Consider the following 23,887-nt stretch of genomic DNA (forward strand, 5'->3'; position numbering starts at 1 on the left):
AGAGGCAGAAGGTAGTTCAAGGCTGAACTGAAATGTTGGTAAACCAGACTGCATCCAGCAGAGCCTACTGCCAAGACTGCTGGGAGCTGGAGGACTTGAACTGAGGAGATTTTAAGGGAGCTGGGCTTGTTCAGCCTGGAGAAGAGATGGTTTTGGGTGACCTAATAGGAACCTGCTACCAACAAAGAGGAGGATTTGAAGAAGACAGAGCCAGGCTCTTTACAGATGTGTGCAGCAGGAGAATGAGGCACAGCAGCCATAAACCAAAACAGGGAAGCCTCCAGCGTGACATAAGGAATATTTTTCTCCAGAGTGACAGTCAGCCACTGAAACAGGGCTTTAGAGAGGCTGTGGGACCTCCATCCTTGAAAGTTATCAAGATGAGCCTAAGCCCTGATCTCAGGGCTGACCCTGCTTCAAGCTGGAGATTGGACTAAAAGCTCCCAAGCTGAACGTGCCTTTGGCTCAGTGATCACAGGATGCTCTTCAGCACCAAGTGTAAACTGAAGGATGAGTTTTGCAGCTCTACCCTGCTCCATTGTTGGACTTCTATTGCAGACAGCATTTCTAAGCAAATGTTCTCTTAACCATATATTGCACACAGTGTCAGAAGGGGTGCGGAGCAACCCAGCCCTCAGTGGGGCAATTCCCAGCTGCTGGGGAATGCTAACACACTGTCAGTGGGTACAAGCTCCCAGCAGTCTCGTCCCACTGTATCCATAGGTCGAGGATGCTGTACAGACTGGTTTGAATGTTGTTATTAGATGTGTAAAGAGTGGAAGCAGCTCTCCCAGTGACAAATGATGACCAAGAAGCACTGGAGAAAACCCATGGAGAGCAGGACCCTGATTCAGAGGCTAGAGGACCACAGAGCAAGCTGGACTAAGAGTCTTTGAGAGCTGGGATCCTGGGGATCAGAAAGTGAGGACTGCTCCCCCATGATTACTCACAAGTGGGAAAGCGCCAGCCTGAACTAAGAGGGGAGCTTATATGATCCCAGGCATGTAAGGCAAGTATATCTTTTACCACTAGGCTTATTTCCATGGCAGAAAAGGGATAACATTGATTTAATGTCGACCCATGCTCCCTGTTATTATAACACCTTGTTGTGCCCGAGCGCTTACAGTCTGATTGCTTAACACATGAGCTAATAAATAAGCTAGAATCAAGAGAATTAAAGAGTTCAGGAGTCTGTAAATCTCTTCACATACAGCTACATGGTCCGTTCCAAGTTGTGATTATGTCCTTACAAAAGCTGTGAATCTCTCTCTATAATGCTGCCCATCAATCCCAGATCATTTCGAGAAGATCAAAAGCAGAAGTAGATTTACTAGATTTTAAGCCCAGAAGGAATCATTATGATTCACACAGCCTCAGTTGGTAAACTCATCACACCAATGACTCCTCTTGGAGCTAAAGCACATCTTTGAGTAAAAGACAAGGAGTTCTGACCTGAAGGAGTCTGAGGGATGCAGACAAGATAGCGCCACTCTAAATGTGTGTGCTGTAGTCCTTCTTTGAGTTTGGTCAGCTGCCAAATCCCATTATATCTCTTTCTGCTAATTTAAAGAGCCTTTCACCGTTGCGAATCCCGTCCCACACAGGTGCTTTTAGGCTGAGATGAAGTTATGGCTTAATTCATTTGTGACGCCCTAAAAAGCTCCTCAAAGTAATGTTTCCCAGGCCTTCAGTCAACCCTCTTGCACTCTCCAGATGTAGTTTGCATTTTTTATCAATCACCTCCACTGAAGTGTCAGCCCTGGATGTGCACTGCAGCTGGCGATGGATTTGCTAAGGCCACTCCCAAACGTGGGTCCCTGGTTTCATTCCTGCTCTGAACTACCCCAGTGAGGCAGCCAGACTCCATGTTTGGCTCAGTATTTCAGTGTCACGCTGGGAGTTCATGCGTTGCTCTGCAACCTTCAAGCCTCTTTCAGCACCTGCAGTTCACAGGTGCAACCCCAGAGCTGCGAGGGTGATTTGCATGGGATTTACACCCACCCTGTGCTACCTGGCTTCTGGCTGTGCTCTGATGGGCGTTGCTAAAACACCACCATGATACTGAGTCATCTGGGTTGGCCTCTGAGACTGGCACTATTTATTAAGCAGCAACACTCACATGTGACACTGACAGCACAATCAACAGGAGCTAGGTCACAAAAACACCCTGCTGAACCTTGCCAGACTTGACTCTAGCAGGCAGAGACCCCTGCCTTCAGTTCCTTGAAAGACCATAGAATCATAGAACGGTTTGGGTTGGGAGGGACCTTTCAAGGTCATCTGGTCCACCCTCCCTGCAGTGAGCAGGGACAACTTCAACTAGACCAGGTTGCTCAGTGCCCCGTCCAGCCTGACCTTGAATGTTTCCAGGGATGGGGCATCAACCACCTCGCTGGGCAACCTGTTGCACCTTTAAAGATCTGCTGGTCCCAGCTACCTTTAGCTGAATCTATGCAGGTTTTGTGTGGTGCTTTTTCTTTAAACAGGGTGTTTATTTTTAAGAGAAAGTGCATGTTGAACAATAATTTCAGGTTATAAATAATGTCTTGCAAGGGGTTTATCACAGGCCTGAGTCAAACAGCATTTGCCAAGCAAGGCTGAAAGCCCACAGAGTGAGCAGTAAGTGTAAAGGGTGGCTGGTGGTGTTTAAGAGGTCTCACGCTGATAGACAAGCAATTCTTTCTGAAGCAGGGGAAACAGCTCCATTGCAATGTTTGTTTCCTCTAATTCCCTCAGCCCCATCACATAAAGTGTGGCACTTTTGTAGCACCTTTCAGCCCAGTCTGCCCAAGCCTTTTACCAACTCAGGTCTTACTCACGTGGAGGGAGGTATAGCCAGTGGTTTTACTGCAGCCTGCAGAAAGCAAAAAATCATAGAATCATAGAATGGTAAGGGTTGGAAGGGACCTTAGAGATCATCTAGTTTCAACCCTCCTGCCATGAGCAGGGACATATTCCACCAGACCAGGTTGCTCAGAGCTTCATCCAACCTGGCCTTGAACACTGCCAGGGAGGGGGCAGCCACAGCTTCTCTGGGCAACCTGTTCCAGTGCTTCACCACCCTCATGGTGAATAATTTATTCCTAATATCTAATCTAAAACTACCCTGTACCTTCTCCAGTGAGCCCCTGACACTGACTCCAAGCTGGCTGAGCGGCAGGGATAGAGCTGAGGGGAGAAGCCAATTGCCTTGCTGTTGGGAAACCCTGCTCAGCTTGAGACCACAACTGTTATGACTATTTCAGAGATAAAGGAACCGAGGGCCAGGGCTTCCTCTGCCAAGCCCTCTCTCTTTCTTCCTTTGCAGGTAGGCAATGATGCTGCCCAGTTTTCTTGTTGCTTTTCTGAGTTAAAGCTCTGACTAATCTTAACTCAAAATGAAGCTCTGACTGTTTGCAGAAGACTTTGCCTACAGCATCAGCCTCTGAAAATCATGCCTGGCAGCACATCCCTAGCTATGAGCAGGGTGAAAACACCCTGACAAACCAAATTTCCCTACACAGGCAAGAGGGAAGTGACTTAGAATTTCCACCACCGCTGCAGAAGCAATGACAGACCCCTCTGCAAGACTTTGTACCCTACACCCACCCGAGGATTTCCATCCACAGGAACTGCTCTTCAGGCCTGAGCTCCCCGAGTGTTGGAGCAGCACCCAGACCCCTCTCCTTCACTGGTGCTTTAGGCTGAGAAACCTTATGAGGCTGGGCTGAGTGAGACATCACCTCCACAGCCCTGCCCTTGGCCCTGCGGCAGTGGATGAGCAGAGGTTTCTCAGGCTGGGCTTCCCTTTTCCTTCTGCAGCCTGAGCTTCCCAGCCCCCAGGTTGCAGGAGCCATTTGGGCTGCAGTGTTTTCATAGCACAGCTTTTCCTCTTGAACAAGCAGTTGTAACTGAAACCAAATCCATCAGCATTTTGCTCTGCTCTGTTACAAACTCTAACCGTGCAGCGAAGCCTGGCGCTTTTTTTTTTTAATGACATTCAAGACATTAAATTATTAATCTCCTGCACTCCCACTGGATGCCCTTTGGTTGCCCAGGCCAGGTAAAATGAGAGCCTTTGAGTTCCTTTTCCTGGCTTAGCAAGGTCCCTTAAGTGCAGATCAAAGCAGGAGGCCTAATCCTGAAAGGGGATGGGCATCCTCCAGTCTCACAGCTGCATTTGCAAAAGCAGTTTCTGGTCATTCTGGTTTCAGCGCCTGACTTTTGACAGCAAGTCAATATAATCATCAGAAAGTCAGAGGAGGCAAACAAGATAGCAGAGACCGAGCAGCGCTCACATCCATGCTCCCTCTGCGCTCCTGAGAAGGCACCTTTCCCCTTTCCTGCAGTCCCCTGTCCTCAGGATATCACAGTCGATACCAGCAACTAAAGGGGACACATCTGCTCTGGCTGAGCAAGGCATGGGTTAGCATGTGCCCAGACAGCACATGCTGGCAGGGAGATGCAATGCCTTTTATTAGCTCAACTAATATAAATGTGGAGAATAAAAGACAAGCTTTAGGGCACATGCACTTCTCTCTACTTCCCAGGTGTGTTTGTGTGCCTAATAAAGGGTATTATCTGTGCCTATACGCTTTGGCTTGCTTATGGTGTTTTAGACCATCCTGGCCACAACAGCCTCAGCCCCTCGGGAAGGCAGCTGTCTTCACGTCAGCTCAACCTAACGGCCTTAATCTGAAGCATTTATCTTGGGGAATTTCAGAGGATGACAGGGATCAGAAAGCTGAAAAAGTTAAATGCAGTAACTGTCCTAACAAAAGAGAATCACAGACCCTTCAGTTTAACCTCACTTTTCAGGAGATGAGTGGAACAAGCCAACGATCCGTAAGCTCCTGCGAGGAGATGCATCACAGCTAACACAGGTTTGTACCAAAGAAGTCACACTGAACTAATCTGATTTCATTCGCCAAGAAGATAATAGACCTTGTGGACAGGAAAGACACAGAAGTCATTAATCTCGACCTCAGGAGGATTTTGCCATTGCCTACCTTGATATTCTGATCCTCAAGTGAGGCAAAAGACCTACATAAAGAGGGTAAAAGCTGGTAAGACCCAGCTGAATAGCTACACCCAGAGCTGTCCGCACAGAGATGAGTTGTGTGCAATGCACTCAGCTCTGTGGTTTGGAGAGGATCTGGTCAGCATTTCTGTTAGTGCATGGACACCGGGACAGATGGGAAGGCCTGCAGGTGTCCAGGAAGGCAGGACTGGAACTGGAGATTATTTTATTGCACTGGAGACATGGCCTGGAAAAACCATATGCGATTTAACAGGAACAAATGCAAGATATTGTGTGTGAGGAGGGACAATTCCCTGCACAAATACAGGATTGCGAGGAGGGAGTGTACTGCCATCAGGGCTGGGGTCAGAGGGATGATCACCTGGATGGGACCTGGCACTCCTGCGCTGCTGTGAAACAGTCAGCTGTTCCACTGCAGAGAAACAGGAGCATCACAGCCAGGCACGTGGAAGGATCCCTCTGTGCCGGGGAGGGCAGCGGGAGAGCTGCACCCGTAGGACACCACGCAGCAAGGACACAGCTCATGGGATGTCGCCTCAGGGATAACGAGAAAGGGATTTCACCCCAAGGGGCTGGAGGTGGGAAACACAACTCTGCCCAGGCAGGACAGGTCTCTGCACTGACCAGACCGCTTGCAGGGTGAGGAGCTCAAACGCACTCCGGGTCAGGAGCAGTGGGATCACAGGCAGCTCCCGGGTGGGACATGCGATGTTCGCCCTAAGACAGCCTCACGCGGTGGGTATCTGGCATCCCATCTCACAGAAACAGTCAGTGAATTGGAGCGTAACAGCTTCCCTCCAGAAGAACCTGGGAGCTGCTTTGATTGCAGCCATCGCTGCATCTCCCACAGCCAGCGGGACTGCAAGGCAGCCCCTCTTCTCCTCTGCTTCACAGGGCTCTTCTCTTCCTTTTCTCCACAGGATAAAAATAATCCTTTTGCGTCAGCTCCATCATGGTGAGCAGCAAGAGATTTTATTCATCACCAATTCCTTCCCTTCTCTCATTTAAACAATTCCCCATTGAGCCCATCAAATTAATTTGAGCAAGGGCCATTTATTTGGCCTGCCTGCCGGCGCAGATGTCTGCCTTTCTTTTGGAGAAGGCTGGTAGGTGCCACGAGTCTGCGCCATGGAGTGGCTTGGCAAGGGCTGGAAGCAGTGCAATGGTTTTGATCGGGGCGTGCAGGGGCACAGAGATCTGTAGATCGATGCACTCAGTGTCAGGAAACATGCAGGCAAAGCCTGCAAGTGAAGGGATTTTTACAGCAATGCATTTGGGATGTGTTTTACAACGGCACAGACACAATCTCCCAGGCAGGGAGCTGCCCTGCGTGTGTCCGCTGGCAGCCTCAGCCCTTGCCAGCCCAGGCCGGCTGTTTGGGGAAGGCTGTGTCAGGCTCTGGCAGCAGCTCAGGAAGAGCTACATGGATATGTCAGATCTCAAGCTGTTCCTCTGGCCCTTATAGTTGCATCTCTTCCTATTCCAGGTCATGCCAAATTTCCCACCTTGGTCACTACAGCAAATGCCACCGGGTTCTGCAACGAGGGACACTGTCCCAGGGTGCTCAGATGATGCCCAGGAACTAGGCATGTAATATCACAAGCAAGAAAAAGCTGAAGAGCTTGAAGAAGAGTAAAAGCCCACCTTCTCTGAGCTCTGGGGCATTGCTGGGTTCAGTGGGGCAATGCAAAAACATGACTGGGATGGGCCTTGCAAATGAAGACCAGTGTCGCATTTGCCATCCCTGCTGAGTGAGTCCTCAGGTGCCCAGGACACTTCACAGCCATGAGTCAGACAGAATTAGTTACATTTTCCCACCTAAACTGCACTAACAGCACAAATGGAGGCCAAACCAACCCCTACAGAGGTGCAAAGCCAACAGGGAGCTGCTCACCTGCGTCCTGGGGCTTTGTGTGCTTTGCTGACCAGGACACCCGTGGGGCGCCTGCTCCTCCCAGCTTGTGGCATGATCCTCATCCTTCCTCTCATACTGCTGCTACCTCTTCCTTCTGACCCACACCAGGACCTGCACTCTCATTCTCCCCTTCTTTCCCCTCTGTCTGCCAGAACAGACAGCCAAGGGGCCAAACAGGGCCAAGATGGGATTGCTGGGCTGGAACCATAACAGTGTGCACATCACCGCTGTGTCTGCCGGTTGTGGGCTAGCATCACTCGGTGCCCCGTCCCACTTCCTAATTTTCACCAGTTCTCCAGGGACCTGGCTGCCCCAGCTTGAAATTTTGAGCTTGACAGCCTGTGACATCGAACTGTCTTCCTGTGATGGACAAGGCAGGGAGGCAGGAGAGCCTGCCAGGCACTGGGGCCTGGTGGGACAGGGTCGTCCATCAGCACACCCCAACATCTGCTCCTCTCCTGAGGTATGACTGTATTGGATGTGTCTCAAAAGCACTCAGCAGAAGGGACACATAGAGAAGAAAGGCTGCAGAAGAGCAGATCCATGGTGTCTACGGAAACCTCTCACTTAGCCGTTGCGGCTCGTAGGGACACAGGTGTCCTCATCCCACTTCAACATGGAAAGGAGCTGCATTTCATCCAAGGACATGCAGAGACCAGGTCCAAGACCAGGGCTGCGTGTCCCAGGCCCCGGCCACTGCTCTGCACCACATCCTCACAGCGAGCCATTGCCTTGCCCTTCAAACACACCCCACAGCTGAGGGCTGAGCTAACAAGCTTTCCTCCTCCACACCCCTGCACCAGAGCATGCGCTCAGGATGAGCTGCAACCCTGAGAGCTGCTTGGGGCTCTCTGGCAAAAAAGCGGCTCACCCTCAGATGACCTGGAGATTAAGCATCCACATTGCCTCCATCAGCAGGCAGCCGTAATCAGTTATGGCAGGGGGCTGAGCACTGAATAGCCTCTGCAGGAGGGGCTGTGGGCTGGCAGACTTGCTCTCACACTCAGCCATTGCTGGGAGAAGAAGAGTCTCCCAAAAGGTCTCCCTTGCTGGCTGTGCCAAAGGCAGGCTTTGGAAACTGCTTGTTCCCCCACGGGTCCCTCCGCCTTTGTACTTGGTCTGCTATTCAGAAAAAGAACTGTTGATTTCTCCGGATCCCCCAATTTTCTGGAGGGGATTTAAGTCATGTGCATAGAAATGAATTCGCAGAGGACAGCTAAAGAAAAAAACAGGGAGGAAAGGCGAGCCAAGCGGCCCGCGAGGCTGGGCAGTGCCTCTCTTGCCATAACGTTATGCTGTGACCACTCCTGTGCTGCGACGGCTTTCTGCCAGGGCACTGGAGAGAGCAGAGGCTCTGGCTCAAAGAGGTACTGTGCAAGCTGAACAGGCATATTCTGGCAATCGCAGATCTAGCCAAAATGGAAGTCCTTTGAAGACGTGGAGCAGGGCTGCTTCTCATGCACTAGTCATTTCCCAGGACCGGCAGCAAAGGGCTCATCGGGCTGCAGAGGAGCAAAGCTGAGGCTGCTGGGGCTTGGGGACCTCTGGGATGGTGGGCACCGAAGTACAGACACAATCTGTTCACAAGGAATAGGATGCAAAGCCTGCAGCTAAAACAGTTCCTGTAGCTATATAACTGTGCCGGCGTGGAGAAATGCAAGGGAACGAGTAAAATAAGGCCCCACTACAAGCCATTTTGCTTGCCCAGATTCAGATTTCAGTTACTCTTGAATACCCAGAGGACAGCAAATCCAATGGACACATACCAGATTTATGTCTAGACAGGTGTGTTTAGCTCAGTGACTTAACTATTACTGATTACAAAGACAAATTCCCCCAGCATTTTTCTCCAAATCCCTCATATTGCAAAACAGAGTAGTCTGCATCACTTTCAAATGTGGGCAACATTTTTTATTACCCAGATCTTCAAAGAGGAAACTAGAAAGTCAAAGCCAGTCCTCCTTGCTTTGTCAGTGTCCCCCTGACAGCATTCAGCACCTCACAGGATGAGAATTGCACTTTAGAAATAATTTATAAGTACTATTGAATTTTCTTAAAATGGGACCTTTTCTTGCTCCATTTGCCAATGTTTCCATTTAATGTACTAAACACAATTCATCCTGACCACTGGGAATTTACTTCAGCCTAAAATAACTTGTAAAGACACTGATGTTGTCTCTCCACCAACTGCCAAACAGAGTGATCAGAGAAAGTGACATTACACAACAGAAACAAGGTTGAAGACACGTGGCCAGGAACAGTGAAAAGAAGAAAATCCCCAGCTCTTTGACCTTGGGGTTCAGCATTCCTGCAGTTACACAGAGCTCTCTTCTCCCTTCACATAATCTGATGCAGCCCAAAAGTTGTTTCCACAAAAACAGAGAAAACTGACGAGAGAAGATTCAAGTCCTTTAGATCTACTGCCGGCTTCTTTGGGCTAGCTCTCCAAACAGTGCTAGTGTCTAGTGTTAGACACATCTCTGTCTGGGATTCAGAACTCATTCTACCTGTGGTGTGACACTCTTGGACATGTGGATTTGTGCCATAGAGCCACTCTCCTGTGCACAGTGGATAGGTCCAGGGTCTCGAGATAAATATCCAAGGGCTTCAGTTCTGCCCAAGAAAGACTGGAGCCTGCTGGCACATGGACTATCTCCTTTCCCAAGAAACAACCTCCCAGGACTAAACAGTCCCCTCATTTTATCACAGATTGGGAGATATCCTGATGTGGGACAGTGGAGGAAGAAGGGACCCTGGGGGGCTGTGAAGGTCTTCCTGCTAATGGGTTTCCCAGTACAGTGGCAGGGCAGGAAAGCATGGCGGGCAAGGAGCAGGCGGAAGGGGCATGGGAGCCTGCTTTTGTCGGTGCACTTTAGTTCCTTTTGGCAGATGTTGATTTACAGTTATGAGTCACAGATCTGCATAGCAAAACAGCCACAGGTCACAAGCAGTGCTGCTGACACACTGGCAAGCCACACACCGGCAGTACAGCATCTTGCTGGCCTCGGCATGTGCTAGAACCAGCACACACCAACATCGGGGACTGTCACAGCAACCACCTCCAGCCCCTCCAGCTCTAAGGCAGGCTCAGAGCGACCTGTCCTCCTGTCCCTACAGATGTGTCTCTAACCTACTCTTCTTGAAAGCCTCCAGCACTGGGTGTCCTTCCTGCACCAAGGAGTCACTGTCGGTGCATATGTCCTTACCCGGCCTACACAAGTGACACAGAAAGCTGTGAACAGGCAGAAATACGGTTTCATGAGTCCCTGGATCCACCCCATAGTGCTCAGCTCTTCCCCTAATAGTACAGAGAGCGGCTATCTGCAACAAGCCTAAATAACAGGAGAAGGACTGAAAGGAAATCAAAAAGCATTTGCAAATCTCAGAGGAAGCAAAGCCGTCAAGCTGCAGGTCAGTTTTTATGAGACTCAAGCTTATTTGTGTGTGCCTCCTTATCAGGGGGCCAAGCTGCATCTGGAGGAGGCAGTCCTGATGTAGGCAATGCACAGCAACACTCAACGCCAAATTCCTCCGGCGCTGCTTGCGCTCTGCGCTTTTGGGTCACTGCACAATCAGCCAGTGCTGAAGAGACACAAGGAAATCCGTCCATTGCTCGAACTGCACAGAAGTGGCTGCAGGAATCTCAATGAGACAGGAGCATTTTCATGAAAGCAGAGGGACTAGGAATTACACCACAAGAAGAGCAAGACTCAAGCCATTTGGAGAGGAGAGTGCTTTTCTCTAAGACAGGATGATATCACATAAGAGCCGTTGAAATAGAACGTCTGGGGACACAATGTACCTCCCTCAGTGCTAAACCACTCACCGGTCCAGGACTGATGTGACCTTGGAAATTGTATCTAGTCTATAGCTTCCTCCTGTAAATACAGACAGTCCCATGTGCAGATGTACTGTATGTCCAGCGACAGCAGGAGGAAGTTCAGGTTGTCTCGCTGTGCCAGTCAGTTCATCTCTCACAGCTACTGACACACCTCCCACAGCTGCAGGAAAACACTAAGAACAGAAACAATCTCCTGGCCCTTACCTCTTTCAAGTTGCTCTCCATCACCCTCACCCTAGGTCACAGCAATGCAAGGCTACAAAGCAGTGAAGGCTCAGGAGCAAGCATCCCACCATCCCTTCATGCTGTCCTAGCTCAGTAGCAGCTCTGGACCTGAGCTGCATCCCAACAAGGCTGGGCACAGGGACAAAACCAGGGTCCGTTGTCGAGAACGCTCTGTGTGCAGTGTAGGAGGAGGGAGCAGCCTCAAGCCCCAGGAGACAGTGAAGGAGGCAGTGCTGGAGAGGGGGATAGGCTGAAGAAGAGATTTCAGCAACTCTCCTGCTGTCTCCCTAAAACTTCGCACAGTTCCATTAATGTTCCCCAAATCCCCTTATCTCCTTCACCTCCTGAAAACACAAACATCCTCCCACTGTTCATCACAGCCCCCCAAACCCTGACTGACTCTGCCACCATTTACGGTCAAAGTGCTTCAGGCAGCCAAATTTAACAGTCCCTGCCTTGGCTGAGCAGCCTTGGGCCAAAGACAAAATCCTCCAGGCTGCGAAGAGGCAGAGAGGCACATGGAGTCCGGAGGTGACACTGGCTGGTGTGATAAGAGGCACAGAGGGAGCAGAGCATCGGCCCAGCACGCGTGCATGGATAGGAGGGCTCAGAGCCACCCCGCACCCCTCGCTTGTCTCCAGACAACAAGCTGCTCGCAGACACCCAGCACTGGACTCGTAGGCATGTGCCTGCAGCTTCTGACCCACAAGCAGCCCTGCCATTGCATTCTGGGAGCGAGCAGTCTTGTCCCCTTCCCACTCCGCTCATGCCCAGCTAGATTCTGCCAGCCAGGATCTACTGCCTGGGAAGTAACTTGGTTGTCCTCGAGAGGCAGAGAAAGAGGTGACTTGCACATGAAGAAACCAGTAGCAGGAAGAGAGACCAAGATAATCATCCCAGATAATCCAAAATAAATATCCAAGACAAGCACCATGTCAAGCAGCTGGCTGCCTCCCTGGCTGTCAGCCTGGGTACTGGCCAAGAAATTTGCCTTAGCCTCAGCAAATGCTGTATTGTAACCTTTCTTTGACCTGCTTTCTTTTCCCACTCTGCTGTGGTCTTCCAGTGTTTCTAAAAACTCTTCACACGTTTTTTGACTAGCTTCTGCTTACTTTTGGCATTGACAGCGTTGTGCTAGGCAGTCAATTTTAGCAGTTTTTTAAAAACAAACCAGAGCCCATGAGCAGCTACATTCTTCTGACTGTGATGACAAAATGCTTTAATTTCTTCCAACTCTCGAATGAATCCCAGAAGGCTTACTAATTAAACAACTCTGCCCCAAACTGATTCTTCTTACAGCAATGTTTCCCTTGTGTGAACTCAACCACCAAGGTCATTACAAATTAGGAACGATACTTTATTAGTTAAACAATTCCTGCCTGACAACCACTGCAATATTTAAGGAGCACTTGGAGTCCAAAAGTGGCTTGGATGACAGCAGAGAGCCACTTGTTCCTACTGCTACATCTTAAAATACCTCAAGCATTTCTGCCCCTCCTCTGAGCTCTGAGCAGAAGAACCCAAACTAGCTTCACCAGGCCTCCTTGCACAGGACAATATCTGTTGGCACGAGTTTCCGCCCAAGCAGGGTTGGGTGCTGAGGGAGATGAGTGTTCTGCATGGCCAACACAGGACCATACTGGTGGTGGTTTGACTGCAAACCCACCTTCAGCAAGCTCTGCTCTCTGCTTTGTGGTTGCTCTTCACACAAGATTTGGGTTCAGCCGTCTTTGCCACCCTCCCCCCCAGCCTCCATGGTCCCCAGGCTCTTAGAGCTGGTGATTAGCAGTTGGGTAGTGTGCTCCCAGAGGACTCCCAGGACTCCCAGAGGACTTGTACAATCCAAAGACAACAGCAACAGGCATAGAAAACCTCCACCAGGAACACCCCTCACGGAAATAAATACAGCTCACCACCTTGGGGCAAGGGGATGTCTCTGTCCCACCCCACAGGCTTCAGCCTGTGGCGCTAGGGAGGGCTCCAGGGCCCAAATCACCAGGGCAAAGACACAGCGATGCTCGCTGTGCTTGGCACAAGCACAGGGACCTCCGTACCCTCTGTGCACACAGATCTGCCCTTGACACAAGTGCCTGATAGGTGGCAGAGCCTCTTTCCCCAGCTTCCTCTCAACAACAAATGCAACCTTTTCCCATGTGCCACTAAATGACTGAGGAGGCCAAAACTCATAGGGAGTTTTAGGTACTTTTTGAAGCGTTTACTGTGTGTCTTGGTGAAAGTCACTTCTGAAAACATCACCTGAGTGCTTTTGAGAAGTTCCTCCCTTGGCATATTTGTTCTGCCAAGTGTTCATAAATGAGGTTGCACTAACAATACTGACAGCAAAACTTGGAGTATTAAATAACACTTCTTAAAGATCCCAAAGTGTTTTACAAACATGAATTAATTAAGCTGCAGAGCAACCCTGCAAATTATTTAAAGAGCTCTTGAACCTATGCTCCTCACTCAAGGACATGAAGAGAAGAATGAACCAGGGTCTGACAAGAACCCAGGATTCCTTACCCTCCCTGTTTCCACTCATCCACCGCACTGGTTTTAACGAACAGGCAAACCAGAATAAATTCAGAACAGCTGAAATCCCACTGGCATGAAGTTAGCTCAGTCTCTCCCGGTGAGCCCTATCTTGGAAGCCCAGCAACAGCCAAGGAATCCACAGAACCTGGAGCAGACAGCACCACTTCTATTTTTAGGGAAGAACAGGGTTTGGAATGACATGTGGCTATTAAAAGCTCTTTCAAAAAAGGGTGAGTAGTCTGCTAGTCATACCTGTCAAAAGCAGCTGTCCCAGCTGTGTGGGAAGCTGGTGGGGAAGCTTCACAGGCAAACCCCTGTGACACTTGTGTGAAAAAGAGAGGCAGGGGGACCTGGATGAGCCCCTGGCTGCCCTGTCCCATTGGCACCCTGAGTTCTGCCAGACCTCAGCAGGAACTTTCACATCTCCAAAGGAGTTGACAGAAACAAGACCAGGCAGCTGAGCTTGCAGATGCTGGGGTTGGTGTGGAGGCCTCAGTCTCCAAAAGCTCTGGCTATGGATCAAGTGTTGAAGAGAATAGACTGGGGTACCCAGGTACCAAGCCAGGCACAGACAAGTTTCTCTATCTGCAAGGAGACAGCTGAGATGCCAGGACTCCTCTGCACAGTTTTGGATCCTCTCCACTTACAAAAATCTATGGATATTCCACAACTGCTAACTCGGCTCTGTGGACACCGAGAAAAGAGGGAGAAGCTAAGTCATTTTACAGAGGAAAGCTAACAGCACGCTGACTTGTTTTCCACAGGAGCCAGGATCGATACTCTGGAAGTACATGTGATTCACCCCAGTGAGACAACACTCTTGCAAACTTGGCTGGAGGCTTGCTTCTAACTGAGGACATGAAGGCTGGTGCTGGCAGAGGAAGGACGTGGACAGGAGGATGCAGTGGATGGCACTTTCTCTTCTGCCAGGACTTGACCTCCCTCTGTTAAAGCACCCTCTCACAGCAGCTAAATCTCCTCACCACAGGGTCCTGGACATGTGCATTTGGTGCAGCAGATGCCACATCAGCCAGGAAAATGGGCTCAGCAAACCAGCTCACTTGTCCGCTTGCGGCACAGAAAGGCCGCTGAGCTGGCTGGGCCAGATCCACCACTTTGCCACCACACTGCATGTCATCTGTTTTAAATTCTCATCTCTTTCAGAGAAGAGCTGGCTGTAGCCAGCAGACCTGCACACATCACCAGCCATGCCTGAACGTCCCTTCTTCTTCTCTGCATCTGCAGGAAACATTTAGTTCAGTGTTCAGTGTCCTTTCACACCTAACCAAGCAAGCAGAAGACAGATAGCTTAATAACATCAGAGCAGCAGACTCCATTTCCATCCCATTTATATGTTGTCCAGGATATGGTACCTCTTGGTTTAAGGTCAGCAATAAGTGATTGAGCCACTCCTGAACTCACAGTTTAAACTGCTTTATCAACAACATGCAATTTGGTTCCAAAGAAAGTTGGCAAAGGGAGATGACGACATTCACACCTGCGTAGAGGGCAGCTGCTGGCCACCAGGAGCGGCAGGAGACATTCAAATTCATTCTGATCCACAGCGCAGTATTGGCGGGTGCTACTCAGCCCACTCAGCTGGTGGGTGCTACGCAGCTGGGGTGTAGAGGAGAGCAGCCGTGTTTCTATGTGTGTGACCCACCTCCACTGCTGAATCCTTGTGCAGCCAGGATCCATGGCTGTCATGGTGCTTGCCCACGCCCAGGAAGGACTTATAAAGCAACCAGGAAACTTGTGCTGAACCAAGCTGAGGACAGCCCTGGGAGCTCGGATGGTCTCAGGTTGTGGTTTCAATGGAAACAGCAAAGTGTGAAGCATACAAGACATTCTCTGCCACAGCTCCCGTGCCCAGGGCCAAACAACTGCCACACTACTGTGTTTTCTATGCCCTCTCAGCAGAGAGAAGATTCACATTTCCAGTGGTGTCCGGCTGAAGGCACTTTTTAAAAATCACTCAGAATACTCTGGAGTGACACCAGGGTGATTACTTTCTGGCCAAAGACCCTACCTAATACAGTGGGTTAGTAAAGTATACAAAACTTTTGGGGGTATATAAATAAAATATGATAATCTTGAGAGATTGCTTTCTTGGATCAGTTCTAAAAAGCCTGAAACGGAAAAAGCTCCACTAAACAAGAGCCAACTGGATATAAGAATTACGCAGGCTCAGAAAGGACACTGCATTTACAGCCATTCAGCTCATGGCTGGATGAAACCCAGAAAGAAAGCGTACTAAAGCATCCATGTGGGAGAGGTCATCATCTTCCACAACCAGTCCTCACTGCTGGGTGGGAAAAGGGGCTTCACCAGCTCACAGAGGCACATGCATCTATCTCCTTGGTGTCACTTGAGACAAGGATCCCAAGTCTCCTCACAAATTAAAGACAGCGCTTGCTCATTTACATGACAGATGACATGGTGGTCAGGGGACAGGCTCTGATGGTCCAGGAGTGCAAGACAGGCAGCACAGGCTCTGTGGAAGGACTGGGCAAGGAGTTGGGACCTCCTTTACTTGGTTTCAAGGAGTTCTGCAAATAAAACCCACAGCTCAGAAAAGGTGTGAGTTTTGGGAAACAAACGAACCTCTGCAGAGCTGCTGGGCTTGTCTGGACTGTGGTGAGAAAGTGCCCACAGACAGCAAGCCCCCTTCCCACCGGTCCCTGCTCCCGCCCAGGAGCGAACTGAGCCTTTTTACTCATACAGGAACAGAGTCAGGGATCCAACATCCCAGACATCCTACACAAAATTCTTGAGGTAATCTTAAACATGTTGCTAGAGAGAGCAGCTTTGCCAACAACATTGTACAGAAAGAGAGGGGACAGTGATGAGGCACAAAGAGACTTGCTGTGGTCTGGTACCTCCATTAGGAGAATGCAGATCATCCTTACCTTAGGCATCCTGCGCAGATTGGGAGAGAGCTTCAAGGAGGTAACGTGGCCTCGTTCATCTCCAATGATGACAATAGGGTAGACAGGGTTAAACTGGATATGGGTTATTTTATTTTTCTTCTTGGCCACCACTAGCTGGGTGCATAGAGCTTCATACTTGTTAACGCTCAGATCAAACACATGGGCCTGGGGAGAAAAAAGCAAAGCACACAAAAGGGATTAATCAGGCAAGAACGTCCCTCAGCAGCAGAACGATGGCTGAAGAAATCAGAGAGAAAAGGTCCCACAGAAAGGCAGCCTCAGCACACAATTACCATCTGCAGTCAGGGCCTTTGTCCTCTTTTAAGTAACCAGTGTGCAGAAGCTGCCTGCTACTTTTGAGGGGCTGTCCCCCTCCTGCAGGGACTCATGGAGTGAGGACGAGTTCCCTGCTGTGGGTGCAAGCTCTTTTCCAAGACCCTTGGCAAGATCCCAGCTGATCCAGACTGGAGCAGGCTCAGAGCCAGCATTGCTAACCCCACAGGTCTTACAGTGCTGCAAGTGATGAGACAACCAGGTGTTAAATCAGAGTCTAACACAGATTGATGCACAAAGCAGGGAATGCTGTCAGAAATACTTATTACCCCTTATTGCAGAGCTTTCCAACATTTCCAGCTTAATAATAACATTAAAGACTCAAACCAGTAATTAACAGGGAAGTGATGGGAACATGGATGGTATGATTAAGGGTGTACCCTGGCGTAATGCCAGGGAAGCACAGGCAAATGCACAGCACAAGACAGCCTGGTGCTGGCAGCCCACTCCAGTCCAGCTGCTTCGGATGCTGTGCCTGCACACATGTCCTTCTCCCACAGCATCAAGAGAAGCGCCTAGTAAAGACTGGCCAAACGGGAAAGGTGAGGACATAGGGAGACAGACCCAAGGCCCCGCTCAGGTGGGATTCCCACTGGCACAGACCTCAGACCTATGCCCCAGACCAGCAGTGACACAGACCTGCCACATCACCAACTGCACGATAATGCACATTTCATCGTGACTCCACAGGGAACAGTGGTAGTTACTGGAGAAAATGTGTTAACATTATCTCCCAATAATTGCAATTAGCTCCTGTCATTGACACAGCCTGAAAAGGCTAATAAAACATGACATTCCTCTCTTCCCTGGTGCTGAAGTGAGCAGTCTCCAGCATGCTGGACTCCTACCTTGAATCCACCGTGGAGACTTTCAGCCTTATGCTTCTTTTCCCTTTTCTGTCTTCAGAAAAACTCAGGAAGGGACTATTTTATGCTAACATGTACAGTGAGAATATGGGGGAAATTAGGGCTGAACTACTTGCACATCTCCTGCCAGCTGTGCCTTGTTTACCAGCACTTAGGGAGACAGATGAGACATATTATTTCAACATTATGCCATGCTCACAATTTGAATCTAGGAATTATCTGAAATCGGACAGTCTTAGCCTATAAAAGCCTATTCCAAAGAGCGCAGAAGGTTTTGTATCAAATCAGTACATGTACTTTCCTATCACACGCCAATGAGTTGGTGAATTTTATCTGAAACCGTGTATAGCAAAGAGCTGGGCAATGTGCAAGCACACATCCCAGGCAGTCTCATGAGCCTCTGTGTCTTTGCAGGACTCAACATCTAGCAATTTGTGATGTCCTTGGTCTGGGCAGGAGAACCATGCAAAAGTTTTATAGATGCAGAAAACAAGGTGAGGAAAACTCCCTCCAGACTGAGGTGAAATAAGACTTTTCCAGATGGGGAAGAGCTTGAAAAGTGGTCAGGGTCCTCAGACATAGTTTGAAGAAATCCACAACAGTATAACTCAGGAAAGGAATCCAAAGCATCAGCCACGGATGAGGATCTGCAGTTTGGAGAGTCATTCTCCAGTCAGCAGAAGCATAGGTGGAAAAAAAGATTTCATTCTCATCTGCTCAAACTATCAGATGCCAGCATTAAATTCTGAATTCAAAATCTGACACTTGAGGTCCCACAGCCAAGGTAATCCCAATTTTGTACCTCTAGGCATAAACAAAGTTATCTGTCCTGGCTTGTACTTTATACCTGCTGTCTTACAATCTCTGAAAAGGAACAAGCTCTCCTTCAAGACTATCAGCCCCCCATGACCCACACTCACTGAAGATTTAATTGCTTGCCTGCACAGAATACATTTTTATTAACTTAAGTGCATGATTCACCCCTCCACCCCTTGCAATGGTGCAAGCTCAGTGCTTAGTAATGTAAGAGCCTGGGAAACGCCCACCGCTTGAGTACCATCAATTAATCGAGAAAAAAAAAGCAACATGTAAGTAGTGGCCAGGTTTCTTTTCAGCGGCCACGTCTGCACTGCTGTTCTAGAAGACTGTCAGTGTATCACACCTGCACACCCTACCCAGCACTGAGGTGGAGAAAGATGGCATGTCTGAAGGCTCAGTGATGGAGTGCTGAGCAACGCAAATTACTCTGTGTGAGGCTGCTTTTCAAAAATGTCACTGACAGCCCAGACAAGCACAATGCCTGGGACAAGAACTCGAAACCATCAGCAATGTGGAGAAGGTCAAAAGCAAACAAGTTTATGAATGTTCCTACTATAAAGTTCCTCTTTCACGAGCTTTGAAACAAACAGCCTTGTTTTTCTTTGCCAAGCGAATCATGGAAAAGAACGAACTATTTCAGTTCTTCAGCTGGAAACATCAGCCTCCTATCAGCTGCCAGACACTCCAGATGGAGGGGTGGGCCACAGGCATTAGGAAGGACTTCAGAGGCTTTGATTTAGATGTTTACAGGCACTCTCAGGAGAGAGGGAAATGGGGTCAGACCAATAGTGCTATCAGTGCTTTGAGAGTAACGTAAAAGGGGCACAGGGCTTCCCACAACACTTGAGGCAGCTTAACAGTGCTGTAAAGCAGCAGAGCTGCATGTGACCAGCACCATCTGCAGATCTGCCTGCGACCTGGGACTTCCTGCCCAAAGAACAGGAGATTGAGAACGTGCAGCTCTCCCTTGTGGTTCCTAGTCCCGTGAGCTGCCCTGCTGCCTCAGGTCCTGGAATAAGCATTATGGAGTAGGCTCCAGCTGCATCTCCCACCCCAGAGACTCACTAACAGCACACAGCTTCTCTCCATTCCACTGCCCTGGCAGGCCTTGTCCCTCCAGACTACAGATCATTGCTTACATGCAAAGACAGCCTCTCAGGTCTTGCAGGATGAGCCCTCTCTGAGTATGCGACCCAGAGAAGTGCAACCGTGACCCATAGAAGTGCCACCCAACCCCACGTGTGACTTGAGTATCAGGCTTATGGGGAGCCAGGATGGCCAGAGCCACATCCAAACATTCACCTTGGAGAGCAGGTGTCTCCACAGGGCACCCTTCCTCCCAGATGAGAGCTGCCAGCCAGACAGTGTCAGGCAGCTGGTGCAAACTGGCATTTTTGATGAGGGCTGATAGTTGTTTAACTTTCCACATGTGGCAGACGAGCACATTTACATATTCATTGACATACAACGTGCAACGTCATCCTGGGCTCCTACAGCTCACAGGGCAGGCCTGCTTCCACCTGTCTGCCCCCCCCATGCCTCACTCAGTACCATAGCATCACCCAGACTTTAATCTCCAGCAACACAGCAAGGCGGTGATGCTTGTCAGAATGTGACACTTCATAGTTCAATGAATCCATGGGAAACACAGTAAATTGCTCAGGGTCCCTAAAGCAGAAAGAGTAACTTTGATGGGAAGACAGCGTATAGCAACACGGCAGTGCAGTGCCCTGTGCTGGGACATCAGCTTGAGTTTTAATGGTACTGAGAACTGTGTAGGAACAAAAAACATGTCAAGGTAGCATCCTTGTCAGAGCTTACAAACCAGTGTGGGTCCCCCCCGTGAACAGCCCACTCTTCCCTGCCAGCTCTGCATGCCACTTGTTCTCATGCTGTCTAGGCTGGTCCCACCACTTCCCTCCCCTGCAGGTGCTGAGACCTGGGGCCACCACAATCACTCACCCACGCTCAACCATCAGCAGTTTAGAAACTACAGGCTGAAGGTTTCAAACCTCTGCTTCTCAGCCCTCAAAAAGTGTTTCCACTGTGGTACATGTCCCCAGAGAGGAAGCTGAAGCCTCCTGACAATAAACTTGCTTTTATCAGATACCTTCTGCAGATCCTGTAAAAACAAACCAGCGACCTGCAGCGCCTGGGCTGCTTGCAGACCGCGGCAGACACCTTCATTCTTTCTGCTAATAAGCATTCAGATAATGGGAAAGGGCATTTCAGTTCTTTTGTTATAGAGCCCTTAGGAACAATGTGTGGCCACTTCCTTAGGGGGACTTAAATCAGACTCCAAGAATAAGAAACCTGGAGAGAGGGACAGAGAGGGAGGTAAAAGAAACTGAAAATGCCTGAATGAGGAAAGTGCAAGAACTCTTCTCTGCTTTCGCCAGCTCAGCTGCAGATCCTCAGGGAGAATAAAGCATTGAGCAGTAACCAGTGAATCCAACAGCCATTTTATTTCTGGTCCTCTTCAACTTGTGTGCCCACCCCAGGGAAGTGCAGGAAGACATGTACCACCCTCCAAACGAAGCCAAGCTGTTGGGCCAAGCATTTCCTTGCAGCATGGGGATTTATGAGTTGGTATCAACAACCATAAAAAGAAACCTAAATTCACAACACCAAAGTGCTGGACAGTTTGATGGTAGCTAAGCCAGGAAGATGCTCAAAGCAAACTTCTCCTTGATGGAAGGACAGTAACTCTGGTAACTCAGTGGCCCCTGAAAAGGCGCACTGAATTTAAGCAGATGCCCAGTTATCTCTGAGATGGGATCAGGTGAATCCTGTAGTCTCTGATGTTTTTTATTCAAATAGAACATTGTAAAATTACAATCAGGGTAATGACAGAGCCATCATGCTTGATGTACGGGCAATAACGATCTAACTCTGCTGTGCTACATTTGCAGAAAAATATTTGATATAAATGGGCTGCTTTGATGCCTGAGTCTCAAACAGCCAGAGAAGAAATCCAGCTCAGTTGCATCCAGACCAACAATTCCTCTGTCTATGAGTCATGCAAATGTATTCCACCTCCCAAAATCCAATGGTTCCCCACTGAGGCTCCCAACAGCTGCTCTGTAAGCGTGGCACAGTGAATGTCCAAGGCTATTACCATAGCTCCAGCATCACGTTTAGAGTTTTGAACATCCCATTTCTCCCCACTCACCCTGCAGACCACACTTCCAGCCCAAAAGTTAGCCCAGGCTGTCATCTGCTTAGCATCTCCAAGATGAGCTGGACTCCTCTGTCCTTACACTCAGCTGTCACCCGCTGCCCTGCAGCACAGCAGCCTGGCAAGCCCAGAGAGGGAAATGCCACAGGATCCGGGGGAGACCTGGACCCTCCAGATGGCACCACCTGAAAGCAACCAACCTCTCTGCCAGCAGAACAAACTATGAGACTTCTGTGGCCCATAAAAAAGGGAACTGAAGAGCTGTTTTGACCTACCCTCCCTTTATTGCATGCGTTGAACACTTGCTGGGTCTGCAGTGGATGCAGCCTTTGCTGTCCTTTTCTTCCAGGTATACAAGCTTTCATTCCCCAGCAGTGGTCTAGGCAATGCTAGCACGCTCAAAATCAACCTGACAGCAAGCAGAACCAAGGCTGGGGGGGATATATACATGCTTGTAAGAACAAGGCAGATGTAGCTGGTAACTTGGCAACAAAGAATAAAATCAGTGCAAGAGCAAAAGGTGAGGGATAATTTAATATCATGCTGCCCTTTACCAGCTGACACCTCTTTCACTGCTTGGCTTTCACTGTCCTTGTGATGGATTTACCTCATTTTCTTGATGGAATCATGGTACCTTGCCCATTTGCAAACTCTGCAGATGAGTTATTTCAAACTCTCAGGTAATATATTTAACAAGTGGGTAGGCCACCCCCAGCCCCTGTCTAGCACCAAGACAGCTGCTGGAGTATCCTAAAGGCACTGGGCAGGCAAGGCAGACCCACCTTGCCTCAAAGCCAAGCTGCCATGCAGTGGAGGCCTTACTTTGCATGATTTCTATACACCCTAGAACAGCTAGAACAGCCTCCAACACAGTTAATTTTCTCTAGAAGGACACTTTCGAGTTACAAATAAAGGTTGTAACACAGTCCTTGGTTCTTCTGACATCCAAGGCAGTCAGGGGTTTGGCAGGAGGAAACGAGACCCAACTCAGAAAACATTCACTGCCTCCCTGCTTCTGCAATGACAACACAGGAATGCTGGTTGGTGGCTGCCCCAATACCAGCACCAGACAGACCTTAACACTCATGGGCTAACACAGCACTTTCATGCTACCAGCAAAAGGTCGGACCCCAGCTCTGTTACAGATATGTTCAGAGGTACCTTTGAGCTCAGGAGGATGAGCAGGCATCTGTGAAAGCTGCTTTCTGGGCTGAGCTGGGTGAGCTTTCGCAGCTGGGAGCTGGTTGCATGGCCCCATGTACGGGAGAGGGCTAAGCACATCCTTCTGCCCTGCAGGATTCCAGCCCGCTGCTCCAGGGTGCGTGATGCAGTGGGGAAGCGAACCTCTGTGTCACCTGGCTTAACTGTAGGAGCTGCTTCACTTTCGGGCTGCATCTCTCAGCTTTCCCTCATTCAGTAAGAACGGGGTCACTCCCAGTTCAACATGGTAGGAAAACAGCATCAGCTTCAGCTGATTTGACTCAGCTCCCACGAGTCAGTAAGAAATCAAAGCCTTAGCATGCAGAAGAGCTGCTATTCATTCAGACAGGCTGTGAGGACCACTTGACGTCTTCTGAAAACCCTGTTACTTTGTTTTACAAGAAAGTGCTTGTTTATCCGAGCTAACTTGTCAGTCACCACTTCTGCCAACCCGGCTCTGCTCTCAGAGTCTTAGTGATCTGGATAATCTCCTTCACTTCTCGGTCCTGCACACTTCTGAATGCCGTTATCTGGTGCTAAGTAGCTGATACATCCTACCCCTGAGCTGGATGCACTTCAGTTTGTCTAATACGATTCTCTCATGTTGCCTGTGACTATTCTTTTTTCCCTCTCTAACATTAGTAACATGCTTTGGAATGAATCACAAAGCCTCCTTCTGCTCTTCACTTTTGCACTAAATTTAATGTTACTTTCCAAATCACCTCTGAACGGTGAAAGTCAAACAGAGAAACTAATCTGTGCTGAACTTCTGCAACAGCTAGGCTGATGATAGCAGCCAGCACCTCTGCACTACACTGCAATCCCTTCTGCAACAGCGGAGATGGCCCTTCCTTGGAGACCAGCACCCAAAGTCCAGCCTGAGCCCTGGTTGTGCTCACAGGGTGACTCTGCCCTGCATCTCCCAGGGTCCGGGTCAGCAGCACAGCGTTTGCGAGAGCAAGGCAGCACAGGCAGTCCCTGGCCCCAGCCTCCTTTACAGTTCTGCTGCTTTCCCAGTTAGCACTCAT

At 49.4% G+C, this 23,887-nt stretch overlaps 1 protein-coding gene across 1 annotated transcript in view; it reads right to left on the reverse strand.

Annotated features, from left to right (window-relative positions):
- The window catches only part of DNAI1 (dynein axonemal intermediate chain 1), a 155,927-nt gene that overhangs the window by 13,418 nt on the left and 118,622 nt on the right, over positions 1–23,887 (reverse strand). Inside the window, exon 19 of the mRNA XM_075411270.1 lies at positions 16,443–16,628. Coding sequence (XP_075267385.1) covers positions 16,443–16,628 — 186 coding nt within the window. The remainder of the gene's footprint in view (positions 1–16,442; positions 16,629–23,887) is intronic.

The sequence above is a fragment of the Opisthocomus hoazin genome, chromosome Z (assembly GCF_030867145.1).
Source record: "Opisthocomus hoazin isolate bOpiHoa1 chromosome Z, bOpiHoa1.hap1, whole genome shotgun sequence".
Lineage (NCBI taxonomy): Eukaryota > Metazoa > Chordata > Aves > Opisthocomiformes > Opisthocomidae > Opisthocomus > Opisthocomus hoazin.